Raw genomic sequence first — 18478 nt, 5'->3', positions numbered from 1 at the left:
TAGAAAAGCTTCAGTCATCATGATGCGTACAGCTGCAGGGATCACTGGCACAAAAATCTTTCAGAGTAAGCAAAGAGAGCAGTTTCTAGGTCTGCATGAGGAAGGATTTGAATTTCTGATCAGTTCAATCACACAGGATATACTTTTCAAAGCTGAGTAACTAAAACTGTGCTAAAACCCTGCAGTTTGGTAGGAATATGAGCAGCCTTTCCTTCCTCCAGCATTGCTGGATGGCAGCGAGTCATGCACAGAGCCTGGCACAGCTCAGACATGTCAGACCCACCTGGGAATGTGCTGCACCACGGGCTCTGCTCATGCAAGGAAGGAGTTGCCTTCTCCCAGAGACCTCTGATTGCCCATTGCTCATCTCCACGTGGCAGCTGCTTCCAGAGCACAGTGGCCACTTGCTGAGGCAGCTGGATGCCCACATAACTAGGTTTCTCCTTGAGAAACCTGAGTGGGTTTTTGTGCCCAGGTGGGCTGGTGCCCACAGGATTTGCATCACTGGTGGTTAACACAGAGATCAGGTGCTGCACTAAGAGAAGTCTCAGTCCCCTGAGCATGAGCAGCTTTAAGATTCCCTCTTCTCAAGAGGATAGCAGGGGGGCCTCAGCTTTCACTGCTCATAGTTTAGCTAAGATTAAATGACTTGTTGCAGATACTGAAGGTAAAGCCTGCACTGGTGACGATGGCACGAAGGTGACACAGAGCGAGGCTCCAGCAGCCGTGTGCCAGGCGCTCACCTCCGAGGAGGAGCAGCAGGACACCACAACAACAGCCACAACGAATGTGACCTCCTTTGGTGAGGAGCTGCACTTGGATGAGCTGAAAGAAGATGCAGGTATTGGATATAAAACATTTTCAAAAAACTATGAAGTGTTATAAAAATATTTCTGCTGAGGGGTTGAATATGTCAGTGCATTAAAGGGTCAAAGCACCTTGTTCAGCCCAGCCCCACACTAGGTTAGCAATTGGTACTTAATAGCAGTCATTTTTGACACTTCTACCAAGCTGAGGAACTACACAAAGCTTGGCATGATGGGATTAGTTGAATTATGAGATGATCCAGTCTTGGCACGGTGCCCCTTTGGTATCTGCAGCAGCTGCTGTGAAGATGAAATAAGCTTCTTTTAAAAAGATTTCTTAAATTTCTGTGCCAAGCCTGAATTTATTAGTCCTGGCTTGGGAGAGCAATGCCAATACACAGCCCACACTGTCCATGTCACCACTCTGTCCCCAGCATGCTGCAAACACCAGTGAATTTTGATTCCAGGAGCAGAGATCAGCTAAGCCGGGCTCCTTTGGTGCAGCTCTGCTGAGCTCATCCACGGCAGCCCTGCCTGGGGACTGGAGCAGCCAGGCACAGCCCAGCAGCTGGAGGGCACAGCTGGTTCTCCTCCTGACAACCAAGAAATGCAAAGCTGCAGAGATAATGCTTTATCCTGGTTTGTGAGGACTGTCATATAGTGATTATGGATCTTCCTGCCCTCTGGGCAATCTTTACACCTTCTCCATCTGCCCTGGCTGCCCTTTGTTCTCTGTCTCACCCCTTCAGGCCCTGCTTTCTTGGGGGTCCCAGCCCCTGCCTGCTTCTACCCTCAGAATGGCAATCATTCCCTCATCAGCTGAGGCAAAACCCACTCATCTTCCTGTTCTTACAACAACCAGAATGAATCTTGACCAGATTACAGGTTTCTTTTCTTCTTTCTCTATTCTAGAGCATTTAATTATGTATCAGTAATGAAATTTCTTTCTGAACTTGTAATTCTTACCATTGGGACATACTATCATGGAAAAATAGCACTAATAAGGTGTCATCTGTTCAACCTTATGGCTCTGCATAAACTCATAGAGTGATTTCAAATTTACTTTACAGTGTGTTCAAAATCATGTATTGAAGCTTTCAAAATCATCCCAGGTTCTTAGGTCTCTTTCCCTCATCCTAGTTCTTTTTATTGTCTCTCTGAAACAATCTTTCCTGTCCTCTGTATTTCTTTTCCTCCATTTTTTGAGGTGTCATTTTCCCAGGTTCCACAAAAAATATCAATGGGATTACATTCTCCTGTCTCCTTAGTCTGAGTGACTCCAATTTGTAGGAAGTGTTTCTGCCTCTCCTGTTGGTGGCCTCTGGCTTTCAAAATAATTATTGCTGATCTAGTCTTTATGTGCTTATTTATCCCTGTCTGTACATCCTAGCATTCCTGTCTATAGTGAGTGCACCTGAAGGAATTGATTGGGTGGGAAAGCTCTTCAAAATTGTCAGTGTGCTGCTAAATTTATTATAATGTCGAATTTTTTATAACATTTGCCCTTGGGCTCAATCTAGGCCTAATGCAGTGGGTGTCTGTCCAGAGATTCACATGAATAAGTGACCAGCTAGACACAAAATGAAGGGATTTGCTTTATACCCAATGTGTTCTATGTCATCCTGAGGATGTGGGATAAAGGCCAAGGAGGGGAAGAGGAGAAAACACAATTTGCAGACTTCATGTTAATACACAGCAAAAGAACAGCCAGGGCACAAAGAGGGCAGTTTTCCTCACCTAACCTTGCCAGTGGGCTGGGGGACAGTCCCAAGGGGAGGATTTCTACCTGGTAATGAGATGGCATTTTGGCAAGTGGCACTCCATGAATAATTCTAGTGCTGAGCACTTGGAACACTTTTAGCAGGATAATATTCACTCTGCAGTATGAAATCTGTTAATGGGTTTGTGTGCTCAGGACTCAGGTCTGCCTGACACCACTCCCAGAGCAGGGTGGAGTTCAGGACCCACAAAGTCTGGCTGGGGCTGGGAGCCTTTGGGATCCACCTGCTCTGCAGCAGAGGTCCCACTGTCACTGTGCCAAGCAGCCCCTCCTGTCCCAGGGACAGCCACTGATTCAGGGGAGCTACTGCCAGGGAAAGCATTGCTCCTCTCTGGGGAATGCACTCAAATCTGACTCATTTTCCTCTCCAGCTCCTAACATCTACTGGGGCTCTTGATCTTTCACTAATGTAACCCATTAGTGACTCTGTTTTTCCCTTCCTCTATTACACATTTTGTCTCCTGTGCAATGGGCACAAACACCCAAGTGATGTCACTCTGGAACAAGGCATTACCCTAGAAATGCATTTTAAAAAAATTACTTCCTTCTGTAATTCACATAACTATCCCATACAGCAGCTCTCCTGTCATGACAAATTTCACAAGAACTCCTGGTAATGATGCATATTTATTCTTTCCTGTCTCTATTGAATGATAAATACTCATTCCTCCCCTTCTAGGCACACTCATTAATCTGTTTGTCAACAAATTAAATGCCATTATCTTGCCAATGCTATTGTTTCCAACTGCCTGAGTGCCTTGGTGCCTCCCCACGCACTCTGAGCACGAGGCTGCTGAATGTTCATTAATACAGAGTTTGAATTCGCAACAAAACTGAGCCAAGAAAAGATTTGTGGTGCAGCAGCTGTGGGTGCCACTGCAGTGAGATTTTAGGAGATGGCCTAGAATGGTTTGGAAGGAAAGGTGCTCTGGTCAGACAATCCAGAGTGCCCAAAGGAGTGGGATTTGCCCAGGAGTTTGGGGACCCCTCTCACGTTCTGCATGACCCCAGCTCTGGATTCTTAGCACAGGAAGACATGGAGCTGTTGGAGATCCAGAGGGCCACCAAAAGGATGAGAGGGATGGAACACCTCTCCTGAGAGGGCAGCCTGAGAGAGCTGGGGTCAGCCAGACTGGAGAAAAGAAGGCTCCAGGGAGATCTTGTTGCAGCCTTTCAGTACTTGAAGGGAGCTTATAAAAAAGATGAAGACTAAGTTTTTGATAGGACCTGTTGTGACAGAACAGAGGGCAGTGTTTTTAAAATGAAAGAAGGAAGATTCAGGCTAAATACAAGGAAGAATTCTTTTGTAATAAGGGTGGTAAAACACTGGAACATGCTGCCCAGAGAGGTGGTAGATGCTTCATGCCTGGGAACACTCAAGGTCAGGTTGGATGGGATTCTGAGCAATTTGATCTTGTTGAAGATGTCCCTGCTCATTTCAGGGGATTGGACTAAATACCTTTAAAGGTCCCTTCCACCACTAACTATCCTATGATTCTGTGCTTAGGAGAGCTTTAAACACTGATCTTCCCGTTTGGATGAGTGCTTCCCCCTCTGGGGTAGGAAAAATAACCCTCATGGCTACTGCTGAGCCTAGAGTGGCTGGAAATGCAGTTTGGAGGAAGCCTGGCCATGGCTAGATCAGAGTCAGCCTCCAGGCTCCCTGTGGGTCCCTCACCTGCCCAGACAGGGATCTGGACGTGTGACAGTGAAAGCCCAGCAGTGAGGCTCTGTGGGAGTCTGGGCACTGCCAGGGCAGCTGTATCTGAGCAGAATTCAAGGATGCTAATTTTGGACTTCATCCCTGAAATTTCACCTGTGTCCTGCTTCTGCTTCATGCTTTTCTGGATCTATTCCCCTGTGCCCTCATCACAGCCTGGTCAATTTGATGAACTGCTCAGTGATTCAGCCTGCACTAACTTTCACAGCTAAGTGCTTTTGCCATCCTTGCAGAGACAATCCTGAAATGAGCAATGCTTCACCATCTCAAACCAGGGTTTTGGAGACTGATTTCTTTTCTTAAGTACTTCACCAATTCCCTATTCCACTCTAACTGCTCAGATCCAATTGCAAATCTTTTTTGTGGCAGGGTCTTTTTGGTCATCAACTTTAACCTCAGGAAATGCTCAACAGCTCTGGAGTCAGGTACAGAAAAGAAGACTCAGGAAACAAGTTGAAATCATGTATTAAATAAGATAAAAATCATATTGGGAAAATAAAAACACACATCGACTATTGGAAAGTCAGTTTTTGGGTGGTATTCTGGATTTGATACTCCTTGCCCTTTGGCTGTGTGTTCCTAGACAGAAGAGTGCTCACCCAGGAACTGTGCCACCACAGCTGTGTTCTCTAAGAAAATTCATTGCAGTTCTCAAAAGTTGCTTTGCCTTGCTATCCTCATTATTAAAAAAAAAGGGCAAAAAGGCTTTAGGGAAGTAAAGGAAGCACAGCAGTTTTCTCAGGAACATCAAAACTAACATGTCCTCAGTATCCCTGTATGTTTTATTCTTCACCTGCCCTGGCTGGTTGGCTGTTTCACACAGTTACTTTCACAGTGGAAAAGAAGTGTTTCTAGCTGTGTGCCATGTGTTCAGTTTTTCTGAATGTTCCTGGCATTGTCCCCTGGCCTATCATTATTAACTTCATGTTCCATTAATCTTCCTCATCTTCCCACTAGCCAAGAAACCTTCAGCACCCACGGAAGAACTGGAAGATGCCAGCCTGCCAGCATCTGAAGACAGTCCACAAGCCTTACTTGTACCTGAATCCACAGATTCCCCCCAGAAGCAGACAGACAGAAACCCAGCACAGCTTCCCAGCCCTCCATTGCTCCCAGCTCCACCACCTAAGGCAATCTCCAAAATCACCAAGAGCATAACAGGTCAGTCATCACTGCTCAGTAAAGATTTCCCCATCCTTGATGTGTTGTTCACCTCCACAGCACTGTCAAATCATTTTCTCATGCCTTTTTTTGATGCCCCAAACTGCTGAGAATCACTCAGTTATATAGAGGGAGCAGTGACTATGTCTGGCTGTCTGATAACAGTGCACTGATATTTGTACTTCACATATTCATCTGAACCTCTCAGGGGGTTATTTGTTGTGAGTGTGTAGCACTAAACACACATAAAACAAATCAAACCAACTGCAAACATCTGCTAAATCTCATGCTCATATTGATATGCCATAAAACACAAGGAAGATTTAAATGTTTTCATTACCTGGACTCCCACTGGAGAGCAGGACAGCAGCCAAAATCTAGTTCAAGTCAAAGGTTCTGCAGAGGTTTCTGTCTGAAAGGTTTTCTCTCTAGGGCAGATCTAAACTAGAGCTATGAAATCTGCTCTGAAGAGTGATACACCTGGCAATCCTCTGTGCCAGACTTTATTGAACATTTCCAAAAGCAATTCCCCTGGGCCTGATTTTCTAATGTATTGCCAATGTTGTTACATTTCTCAACATTCTGGCACTGCAGAAGGGTGCTAAAATGAGAATGATTTTAGTTGGTTCCAATTTCAGAGCCCCTACATATGGTAAAAACAGCTAAAAGGGTCTTACTGCAAATGAAAATCAAGTCCTGACATCCAAATGTCAGACCTGTTGGATATTTAGACTTTTAAATGACAGCCATTATGTGAGCCCTGATTTGCATCCACACTCATCATCTGGCACAATGAGCAGGGTTTTCAAAGTCACCAGGAAACAAAACATCAGAGGGGTTCTGTGACCTGACCACTGGGGCTTAGAGAAAATATTGAAGTTTTCAGTCTCTTTGAAGAAAATTACAAGTATTTGTTTCCCATGGAAACAATTTATACTTTGTGCTTAAAAGCTGTAATAACGCAAGTGGAAGCTGGATTCAAAATGGTACTTTAGTGCTCCTCAGGAGCTGCTGTTCAGGTTATTTCACTGTCCTGTGCTATGGGTGAGGCTTGAGCCCCCCTGTCCCAGGCAGCCCCAGGCCCCCCCTGCCTTTGCTCAGCTGAGGAGAAGGCCATGCTTGGCATCAGATGTATTTGGAAACCTGACCCACGCAGGGTACAGAGATTACACCTCCACCAAGCACTTCAGAGCATTTAGAGTTCAAATATTTTGCTGCTTAACCTAAGTATTTCCTGTAGCATCTGAGATATTTTGAGTTTTGGTATTTAATTCTCATTTACATCTTCCACAAAGAACAACTTTTAATTTTCTCAATGACTCCAGTAACTCCAGACCCTTTTCCACTAGTGATTATACATGTTTATTTTTATGGGGATGTGGGGGCAGTGCTAAGTTAAAATTAAACAAATACCGTCAGTGAGTGAGAGGAGATACAAAAGTGTGGGGAGAGAGAAAGGGCAATTATGAAAGAAAAGGAAGATGAAGAAGCTGAAAAGCTCTTTTGTGTTTAGTTTTTTCCCCTCCCTTAACAATGCTAGGGATGCTGTCAGCAGAGGAGTGAGGAGTAAATCAAGCACCAATTAATCTGAGAGAGGAGGAACAGGGCAAGGTGCCAAGACATCACTTTGCAAGATTATTCACTGAACATCTGTCATTAGGACAAATAAGGTGTGATCTCAGGAAATTCTCAATATTGTCCAAGGCTGCAATGAGGATGAAATTGGCCCTTGACCTGTTCCAGGAACAAGCTGGTGTGAAGACAAAACAAAGTCTTCTCTTTCCCTGCTTTGAGGTTGAGCTGAGCCCTGGTTCTTGCTCTGAGGAAACACAGACATCCTCTCTGTGTGCAGAGATAAAGTGGCTCAGGAGGTGGTTTTGTCCACCCCCTCAGGCCATGATTCAGTGGGCAGCAATTGCTCAGAAATCAATTTATGATTTATGATCTGTCCATCTCTACAGTAGCACAGAATCAAACCCCCCCTGAGTACCAAACCCAGCTTTGCTCAGCAGAGCCTGGCTGTCTCCTGGCGGGAGCAGCACCCTGAGCAGTGCAGGAGGAGCTCTGGGCTGGGAAGGTGGCTCACACATTGCACCTCCTGAGCAGTGCAGGAGGCTCACAGATTGCACATCCTGATCAGTGCAGGAGGAGCTCTGGGCTGGGAAGGTGGCTCACACATTGCACATCAGGCACTGGCTCTTGCAGAAATGCCCCTGAGCCTTCAGACTTCCCAGATTTTAAACAGTGCTGGGCTAGTTTCAATAGAAATGAATGACATTGCTAAGGGTCCTGGGCTGGAGGGACACAAATGTGCACAAACACCTCCAGAGATAAAAAAAAAAAGTAATGTTAGGCCTTCCTTACAACAAGAGAGATTTTATTGTGGATGCAGCTCTCCTCACTGAAGGATGCTCTCCTCCTCACCCCACAAACACAAAAAGAGAACAGGCTTAGTGTTGCCACACTCAGATTTTCAGTGTTTGGTTTTGGTTATGATTTCAGAAGCTCTTCTTAAGCAAAATTAAGAAAATGCATGTTTTTGGTAACCCTTATGCAGGATGCTGGTTCTGAGAGGAGATATTTAATAACTGAAGTTAGTATTTTTTGCCCTCTCCAGTTTTCTAGCAAGTTACCCTGCTAACTGGAACCAAGTCCTTGTTACAGGATAATCCTGGCCTGAGCAGAAGTTTTTCTCTGCTATGAATTGGAGGATTTATCTCAAAAGTAAGAGGGGAAAAAAAGGGAAAAATTACCTGTGAAAGCATGTTTGTACCAAAGCTGAGCAAGATGTGCCAGTTTAAATTCCTGTGTGAAGCACTAGGTGGCAACAAGGGACAAGAAATACTCTGGGATGAGGAGCTCGAATTGCCTTTCTCCACCCACATGGTGTAAACATCTGCATGTGCCAGAGGCATGGGACACGGATACAGGGGAGGGGGAAAGGGGAAGAGGAGAACAGAAAAACAAATCAGCATCTTTTTCAGGGCAGATGTTCAGTTATCCTAAGGGATGTTGTGTGAAGCCACCAAATTTACAGCCAGGGAAATGTCCACTGTGCCTCAGACTCAAATACTAGGAAATGTATAAATCAGTCTAAATGTGTAACTCTAATTTCAGACAAAAGATTTACATTGCATAGAAAATAGCTGAATCTGGGGCTAAAAAGAGATTAGATTGCCACACCCTTCTTTTTTTCTTGTTAGTGCTCAGTACCCCATCTTTCATTTGAATGTCATTTGCTTGCAAGTTTTGTTATGCAAACATTATCCTCATATTATAATGATTTTGGCATTTCCTCCACGGGCATATGAAAGACAGAGGTCTGGGCTGTGCAGCAATCACAGAGGAGCAGCTAATAGACACTGGTACATTTTGTCCAGACTCAGAACCACAGGGCATAAATTTTAATACAGTCTGCCAGAGTCCAGCAGAGAAAATGCTAGATTGGAAAGCCACCACAGCCCACGCTTTTGGTGGTGAGGAGCAACAGTGTAGGCAAGCAAAAATGCAGTGGTGGGCTGGGAAAAAGGAGAATCTCATCCTGTGAGAAAGAGGAGAAGTGAAGAGGCATCTGCGCTAGATTAAAGATCTGGAGTGGTGCAGCAAGAGCCTTTTGAACTCAGTTACTCAGCCAGTTACCTCACAGCAAGAGCAAAACATCACCATTTATCCTCTGTTCAATACAACAAATTAAGTTCAGTGCAGACGCTGTGCAAAAAAAAAAAAAAAAAAAAAAAAAGCATTGCACAACCTCTTCCCTCTTGTGTTTTGACAGCAGGAAGCGAAATGGACGATCCAGCCATGAAATCTCCTCCTTCCACCATCCTGAAGAACTATGTAATTGTGGGTTCCTCCCAAATCTCAGGACAAGCTGCCCTCTTCCACCCCTCTGGCCAGAAAAGCTGCGAGCCCCATGGCAGAGGCCAGGTAACAACGCCCACCGGTTCCCCTCACCTGGCTGCCGTTCATCTGCCTTTACCTCCCAGCAGAGTCATTGAAGAACTCCACAGGGCTCTGGCCACCAAACACCGGCAGGACAGGTACCTACAGCCTGCAGGCACAGGGCTGCATGAGGACACTCATCCCACCACTTCATTTTTCTTGGAAAATGTTCTTCCTGTTCCTGTTGTTAGTGTTTTAATTGCTGCCGCAGCTTGGGTTTGCCTTCCTCGTGGTGTCACTGCTTGGAACAAACATCCCTGGTTAAAGTGCTTCATTTGGCAGCTATTTCATTCTTATATGTTCTTCCTTTATAAGGAGGCTGCTGTGGTGCAGGAATAGGTTTCCAAACAGGTAGAATCAGGTGATAGTCCTTGATCTACTGCAAAAGAAAATCTTCCCCACAAGATACCAAGTTAGAGTAGCAAAGCACATCCTGCTCCAAGTACTCTACACATAAGAAATGCTGCAATTTCTGTGTCCCTTGGCTGACACAGGAGCACATCCAAGATCCATTTTTAATACAAATGTGTTTGTGGGAGTACACTGGGTGCTGTATCTGGGTTTCATTATCCTGTATATCCGAGGAGGACAGAGATAACCTCTGCCATCCCAGAGCTTTGGAGTAAAGTTGGTAGCATTTCTCAGTTCCCTAACAACTACTGCCCCAGGGAACAGATTCACATGATGTCATTTCCAGGCCCTGTTAAACCTCTGTCATGATCATACAATATCATATGAATGGTCATATTTCATGCCATGCATGTTTTACATTAGAAGGATGTGTTGTTGTGGGGTTTTTAACCACTACAGTGTATCTTGTGACCATATGTCAAAGAAAAACATTATTCACCACCCCTCCATGTCTTATTTTAATGGCAGACAGGAAAGCAGATCCACATTAGCCATTCTCAACTTGAAAATGCCATCCTGTGTTGGTCCATGCTGAACTTCCTGCCCTGCCCTGCCCTTTATGAGCTGCAGGACGTTTTTCTCATTCTCATGTAAGTCTCTACTGCAGCAATAAATCAATCTTTGTAAAATCTGGGCTGTGCTTCTTCCACCCGTAGCTTCCATGGAAGAGAAAGCAAAGGCTCTCCAAAAAAAAGGGTGGATGTCCGTCCCTCGAGAACGTCGAGCATGGAGCGCAACAAAGAGAGGGAGAACTCGCTGAGTTATGGCAGTGACTCAGAAAACAAGAGGAACTCAGTTAAAGAGTCTGATGAGAACAAAGAAAACATGATCATGAACTCAGAGCTCAAGGAAGAGTCTGTTTTTTATCAGGATGAGGAAGTTCTGAACGACTCTGTTATTTCTGGTAAGCAAAGTCGCTGTGTTACAAAGATACACTCCCACAAACAAGGGAATGCTCTAAAGGCAGCAGAAAATATAGAGAAGGGAAAATTCCTCTACTGTCACATCAGCTTTTTGAAGGAACCGTGGTGAAAAGCTGAAGTTAAATTGGAGTCACAGTGATTGTGACTGTCCTGGTGTTGCACACTGAGCTGTATCACTGTGCTTTACCCTCTCAGTTACTGGTGCACCCTTGGGCTGCTCTGTATGAACAGCAGCACTCCCAGACATCCCCCTGGGAGCAGCCAGAGCTTTCTGTACACCCTGTGCCAATGCTGGCGTGTCTGGAATTTCAGGACTATTATCCCATGCAGTGATGGTACACGGAAAAGTGATAGAGACCAATCAATCTAGGAAGGACAAACATGTAGAGAAAATGTCTTAAGAATAAAGTTTCTCTCCATCTGGTCCATTTCACCCATTCTTGAGGCATATGGGGAATGCATTTTATAATCCTGTGCAATTATTTAAGTGAGCTTTGGCAAAATAATCAGCTCTCATTAGAAAATTTGTCATTCAAGGTTTTAATGTTTTCCATGTTAGCAAGACAGATTCAATCTGAAATGAATCCTTCACTCTCTTCATGAATGCATTAAAAGAAGGCAGGCAGAGAACAATTTATCAAAAAAAATTGTTATAGCAGATGAAAGATGAATTTTAAAAGGTGTCTTTGAAAGCATGAGCCAGCAGACAGGACATGAGTTCTGCTGCTGTGTCTTAAGACACCAAGTAACAGAACAGACTCCTGAGGTCAGGCAAAACAAGAGTCCCTTGCCTAATTGCTGTGCATTTAAGGATGTTGTGTTGAAACACAACAAACACGTTTTAAGTTCTATTTTTTTTCTGGCTGTGTGTGTAAAACTGGCCTCTTTTGATAAAAATTCTAAGAGCTGGAGGCAGCCAGGCAAAAAATACATTATCCCCAACAAGCAAAACCAAATCTGAATATTTTACTGCTGAAAGTGAACCTCTCTATATTTAACAATTAATTATTCATTATTGTGATGATAGGAGGGCACTGGTTATTGTACAAGTTTCAGTGATATCTAGAAGCAGCTCTGGGCTTTCCACAATAAGTGCTCGAGTTTTGGAATATTCCTGCAGTTGAAGGACAATGCTGGTGTACTGGGGGTGGCTGAGGCCACCTGAGAAAAACCTATTAAACCCTAAAACCTATGAGAAAAACCCATTTAAAGATATTTTGGCATTATTGTGGCTGCAGCAGCAGTGCTGCTTGGCACAGAGGATGCTGAGCTCTGACAGATGTCCCAGAGCAAGCTGGGACATTCCCAAGCCATTTCTGGTGTGGAGGCACTGCTGGTGCCAGTGTTCTCAGGGACAGCACCAGAACAATTCTCTAAACATCTCCAGATTCCTTCTGGTTTGAAGAAATCTGTTCTGGTTTCCAAGTCAAGGAGTAAAACTATCCATTAATGCTGAGCTGCTTTACAATCCCTGTCCTGTCACCTAGTCTTGTCACTGCCACCACCACAGGGCACAGTGCCACAGCCCTGGGGCTATAGGGAGGTGCAGACAGGTCACATAAGTCTGGAAAAAGTGGGAAATTATGCTTTGGTTTTCTATTCCTACTCAATAAAACATTATTTGAAACCTCTGAAAACACAAGGCAATATGACCTTAAAAAACAACATTACTAGAATATAGCCCACAACTGATAACTGGTGCAATCAAGGTCTGTCCAACATCAGGCAGTGTTAGGATTTGCTTTTTGATTGATAGAACAGTGAATATGATAAAAAGAACAGTAAACATACAGGAAATTAAATGTAATGATTCAGCTGAATTGAAACAGAGAGTTTTTGCAGGAACATGCAGCCTGAACATGAAAAGGGTGTGAGTTTCCCAAGCATTCCTTTTTGACCTAGCTGAGGTGTGATAAATCACGAAACAATCCAGCCAAGATACTGCCTGAGATAGATGGTCAGGGGGCAGACTGCCACTGAATGTGCCTGACTGACTAAGAAAAAGAACCCTTAGAAAATGAATACTTAAATAAGAGTGTTTGCAGGTTCAGTTTCTACTGAGGTAGTGATCGGGAAGGAATTTGTTTCAGGGTGCTGAAAATGGATGTGGAGAAGAGTAGCTTGGGGCTTTATTTTCTCTTTGTTCTCTAGTTTTGTTTTATTCATGTGCACTTATTCTTTTTTAATATATACATTTTGCATGTATACATGCATTTTAACCTGTTCTGGTAAATGATGTTTCATTATCAACAGTCCACCTTTGATTGACAGAGAGAGCTGACACTGTTAATTAGGATTTTGACCCAACTTCCTTTGAAGTCAATGACAGAAATCCTATTGATTATATCACTTTCCATGCCCCCAAGGTGCCCTGCCCTGGACACTCTGCACTGGCCAGTGCTGCAGCTCCCCTGGGCACACAGAGCTCCTTGTCACAGAAACTTCCTGACATGGCCAAACTCCTCCCATGACCTCTTTAAAATACTCAGGTGAAGCTGGGAATGTGTGGAGGGATTCCCAGGAGTTTTCTAGCCCCAAATGTCTTTCAGGTTATTTCCAGCAGGAATTCTGTTGGTTCCTCTGCACCCACTCCCAGCGTGGTGAGAAACCCTGTCAGAGTCCCAAGTCTGTGGCTTTGTGAGCCAAATGCTCCTGATGGAGTCAGATATTCAGTTAGCAGAAGGCTCTGTGTGGCAGCAGCCAAATCATTTCACTTCCCTACCCATCTGTTAAATGTATATCTGCTATTTCAGACAGGGTTGTGTGGTTTAATTTAATTAATGCTTGTAACAGACTGTGAGAGCATTTCAAGGAAGGTGCTAAATAAGGGCACAGCTTTTTAGGCTTCAGAAAGGGGCTTTGAGCTGATTATCGTTTCTGAAAAGTTTAACTTTAGATCAATGCAGCTACAAAGAGATTTTTCACTGCTCATACAGGGAGACCAAAATTACTCTGCTCCACTCTTTCCAACAGGTAAATGTGGAATAGAGGCTGTACAGACTCCTCCCTCTGCATAAAGAAATTTGAGATCAGTAGTGATAATAAAAAAGGAGGTCCACAGATCCCTAGCAAATAAAACCCCAGTATCTGGGAATGAGAACCTATTTAGGATTTAGAATCTTGCCAACCTCCAGAGCATCCTTTAAAAAACAGACTTTAATCCTATCTCAAATGCCAAACAAAAATACCAATTAAATGTCATTTTCTTTAAAGATGAGGTGACCTTCTCTAGAAAAGGTGAAGCATTACATTTAAAAAAACCCCAAACTCTTTGAAGCAAAAAGGAACCAAAACAAATTAACCTCCTATTACACACCGTGCTCCCAAGATGAAACAAAGATTTAACTGCAGTTCCTGCATGCCCTGAGGAATATTTTCCCTCTGCATCTGCAGTGGTTTTGTGTCTGAGCCCTTCTCAGCTGCTTTGTGACAATAATGTGTACAACTGCTCCTTGCACAGCACTACACAGATCACTGTCACTTTGTGCCATTCCTGCTCTCCAGAAGTTCCTGTTCCATCCCCAGGAGCTTCCTTTCTAATAACTTTCCTTTCAATGCATTTCCCAGGTACTTTGCCAAGAAAATGCAAGAAAGAACTGCTGGCAGTAAAGCTACGGAACAGACCAAGTAAGCAGGAGCTGGAAGACAGGAATATTTTCCCAAGGAGAACAGATGAGGAAAGACAGGAAATCCGGCAGCAAATTGAAATGAAACTCTCAAAGTAAGTGTTGTGAATGAGAAGAGGGAGGAGCCTCCCTTTACAATGGAGCATCCTCTGAGCCCTGTCAGAGGCACTGCCACCCACCCCAGGTCCATTGCCTGCAGGGAACCATCCACAAACCAATACAGCACATTCTCAGCTGTCAATCAGCCACAGGAGAAAAAAAATCTTAACTCCCTCTTCAGTCAGGATTGCCTGGATTTCAAGGGAAAACAAGACAGAAGTCAATTTGGGAGATAAAATCCTACCAAATCTACCTGCAGCTCTGCTGCTGCAGTGAAGATTTGGAGGCCCTCCAGAAAACCCAGTGCTTTAACAAAAATAGTAGTATAATTATTTATCAACCAGATTTGGCTTTGTCAGCTCGACTGAATGTGAGCATAAAGACAATTGTTAGAGCTGCACATTGACTTGCCCAAGGGAAAGCTGCTGCACTGGTGGCTGCACTGGTGCCTTCAGGGGGAAGCAGCATTGCCCTCACCTGGGGAAGGTGCCTGTGTGAGTCCAGCTGCAGGCACAGCAGGGATGCTCTGGTTTGATCAGTAACCAGGGCAACAGGGGAGAGCTGTGAGAGAAACAGCATCACTGTGGTGTGCAGCCTAAAGCAAAGGCTCAAGGTAACTGCGAGGCTCAGACTGCACCATCTGGGTTTTGTGTGTGCTTTTTTAAGGGCTGCATTTGGATATCTGCAAACATGAATATTTTAGAGGAGACAAAGTGGATTGTTAAATAATCTGTGCTGTGCTGCCCACACAGGGACAGCGAGCGCTGCTCACCGCCAAAATGCTTGGAATCAAATTGGGAAACATGAACAGAAATTAATTTTCAAGGCTTATTAAATATTAAATATCTCAAACCTCTCCTGAAAGAAACATTTATTGATATTTAGACTAACTCATTCATGTGCATGCTTTTGATTAAACTTTACCTCCGGGGACAGGGAATGAGAACAAATGTGTGGATCAGAGCACAAGTCCTAATGGACCAGAGTTTATGGAGGAGAACATCTCTGCCTTCAGCACTCCTGCCCTCAGCTAAGGAACAAGCTGCTGAGGGAACACAGAGGAGGTTTTGGGTGCCCTTCATGGTGCCCCTGCAACAGCAGAGATGGAGTTATGGTCCCTCCAGTCTCAGTGACTGCACAGCAGCACTTGGCACCCAAAGGGGAGCAGTGCTTTGTGCCAGGGCTGCACAACTCAGTGCAGGTGGCAAACCCTGCCATAGAAAACATGTACATGCAGACAAGCAGAAAAGATCCCCCTACAATGCACACTGAGTTCCAAGAGTTACAGGCAGAGCAGATCAGAGGTGTGTCCCATTAACATCCATCACTTAAGGAAGAAAAGATGGGCCTTGGTCACCCTGACCTTGCAAGCTTTGTGCATGCACTTCAGGGAAATACTTCACATTGCACCCCAACATCATTAATTCCATTATTTTGGCCATTTGATAACTCATGAGATCTCTTCATATATCAAGAGCCTAATTTGATTGCTTTAAAATATACAAAAAATGGTTTCCACCCTACTGCATCCCTAAAACCAATTCAACCATCACAAAATATTCACTGAATGAGAAGATTTTCATATCCAGCCCCATCTCCTATTGCTGAAATGCCTACAAGGTCACATCTCTTTTCAGCCCTGCCTGACTTCTCTTAGTGTGAAAGGTCTGATGGAATTGCAGCTTCAGGTGCTGTAACTACAGCCTTTATCCCTTTATTTTCATTTACCATTTGTCTTGCTTAATAATGAGCCTGAAGAAATGCTGTGAGGGATGCACCCTAGAGTCAAATGTCAGAACAAGGACTTGCAGAGGACACTGCTGGACGGATGACAGGGGCTGGCCACCACCAGGGAGCAGGAAATTTGCTGTGTGTAAGTGAATGCAGCTAAGGGAGCCTCCCATGCCTGCTGTGATCTCATGCAGCAATCTGGGGTGCAGCCCATCAGTGTCACTGGTGATGTCTAGAGGATGGCTAAAAGCCATCTTTGTTCCAAGTGCTGGAAGTCAGGCCTTAATTTGGTTCCTTCTTCCTGGAACGTGGAGGATTGAGCGCATTTCGGGGAACAGACGGCATGGAGATTGCTGGAATAGCCAGGAAAAAAGGCAAAACAGATTGGGAGCAGTCTCCTACACAACTTCCAGCACATATGTGCTGGCAGAGCTCAGCTCAGCTCTTAACTCATCCACCAGAATAGAACATGATCGTGCAAACAAGTTCAGGTGGTGGATGAATGCAAGAAAATATTTACAACACCAGGAAAAGCAAGTGGGTGTCCAAAAACCCCTACAGCCAACCAACAAAGTAAAAGGGAATTCTGGCAAAGGCCAAAGAGCCAAAGCCCTAGAGATATCCCTTTGGAGTTTCTGACTAGGACTCACCCCACGAAGAGCTCACACTCAGAGAAGAGCCTGGATGTGGTGTGGAAATGAAACCAAATTGGGAAGAGTGAAATTCTTGGATGAGCTTTTGAGGTGTTTGCACTCATTCATTTCACTGGTACTTGTGCAGCATGGTCTCTGTGTGACAACTTGGAGGTTTATAGCTAAGGAAGGTAGTGCTGGGGTGGGAAGTGCTGTCTGGGAGATGGGATCCAGTAGAAATGTCTGTTCTCTTCAGGGCTTTGCCACTACCTGTGCAGAAAAGAGCAGCACTGCTGCTGTGATAGCAACGCTTAGGTAACAGCAAATCCACGTGTACCATCAGGCTATAGATCTGTGTTTAGCACAAAGAATGATCTCTGGGCAGATTAGCAAGTAGTTATTCAATGGCTGACTGCATAAGAATGGCACATAACCAGGCAGTTGTTAACAGGGTCGATATTTTTCAGCACAGTTGCAGGTGTTTGATGGTCTGTAGCTGTCTAGCAAATTGCCTCAGCCCCACAGCTAACACAGCCTCACTGTACTCTGGAGGGAAAGATGTACTGACATAGATAATGTGCAAAATACACCAAATAATGGTGTTTATGTAGCTTTAAAAATGGGGAGACAAAAGAAGATCATCCTCTCAAAACCGCTGTATTATTTAAGTGGCTCTGGTTGTAACACATTTCAGCAGCAGCTGTGAACCTGCTGAGAAAAGCTACTCTGCTATCACTCTGATGGGTGTTTATGAAGTCAAAGCTAAAACCCCTATTTTCTTTCACCTTCCCACTCCTTCCATCTCAAAAGAGAGATTGGGAAATTCTGTATTTTGAGACAAATTCTACTTTTACAGCAGTGCAAATCTACCGACTTCAGATTTATTATTGACTGACAGCGGCATGAGGAGAGATTCCAGGATTCATTTATGTGCATCGCTGCTTCTGAAAAGTGTATTTCCTGTATTTCGTGCTCCCAGCCAATTTCATCTACCACTTGTTGCCGTGGAAACATGCACTTTTCCCTCCTCCTCCCTCCAAAATGGCAGTATTCCAGTTTTCCCTATGCTGCAGTGCTTCTCTTACTAATCCACACATCCCCAGTGCCCCAGAGCAAGGTGAACTCTTGGAATACTCTACTGTGCATTAGGCAACAGGGCTCCCAACAGGTCTTGGTTCCATTATTGTGTGTTCAGAGCACAGATAATAAACCCTCAATGGAATTCAGTGAATTGAGAGCTCTTTGTGTCACGGGGCAGAAAAGACATTTGCAAGTACGATTGTTTGCAATATCTGCTTCCTGTCTCACAGACACGCTTTGTTGTAGAAGGGGTTTCAGCTGAAACCTGGGGGAGTGAAACACTTGCTAGACTGAAGGGTGACTCAGGAAAAGGTTGTTTAATTAAATTTGATATATGGCTGTTTAGAAAGTTGATGCTTGAAGTGCCTGGGTGGCTTGTGCTTCTTGAGAATGTAACCACAGCTAAAGACACTCCAGTATAACTTAATGTCTCAATGAAAATACAAATTCCTTGAAAAGATTATACTTGTAATATTCATTTCATGTACTGCTTCACCTGCTCTGGTATTTGTACAAGTACACATGATGCATGAAGTGGCACTTAGAAGATGATGGGGACAGGAATTA

General features: G+C 44.3%; 1 protein-coding gene across 4 annotated transcripts in view; it reads left to right on the top strand.

The window, feature by feature from the left end:
• PHACTR3 (phosphatase and actin regulator 3) overlaps window positions 1-18478 on the top strand; it is a 100225-nt gene that overhangs the window by 57316 nt on the left and 24431 nt on the right. The window contains exons 4-9 of one of the 4 annotated variants that reach the window (XM_041478561.1): window positions 659-841; window positions 5264-5467; window positions 9243-9507; window positions 10477-10724; window positions 14311-14464; window positions 17688-18267. In XM_041478561.1, coding sequence (XP_041334495.1) covers window positions 659-841; window positions 5264-5467; window positions 9243-9507; window positions 10477-10724; window positions 14311-14464; window positions 17688-17919 — 1286 coding nt within the window. In that variant the 3' untranslated portion in view covers window positions 17920-18267. Of the gene's footprint in view, window positions 1-658; window positions 842-5263; window positions 5468-9242; window positions 9508-10476; window positions 10725-14310; window positions 14465-15220; window positions 15360-17687; window positions 18268-18478 lie in introns of those variants that run through there. The other 3 variants (XM_041478562.1, XM_041478560.1, XM_041478559.1) reach the window with 3 other exon arrangements.

This window comes from Pyrgilauda ruficollis, unplaced genomic scaffold, assembly GCF_017590135.1.
Source record: "Pyrgilauda ruficollis isolate IOZ18807 unplaced genomic scaffold, ASM1759013v1 scaffold45, whole genome shotgun sequence".
NCBI lineage: Eukaryota > Metazoa > Chordata > Aves > Passeriformes > Passeridae > Pyrgilauda > Pyrgilauda ruficollis.
This window is presented reverse-complemented; position numbering and strand designations above follow the sequence as displayed.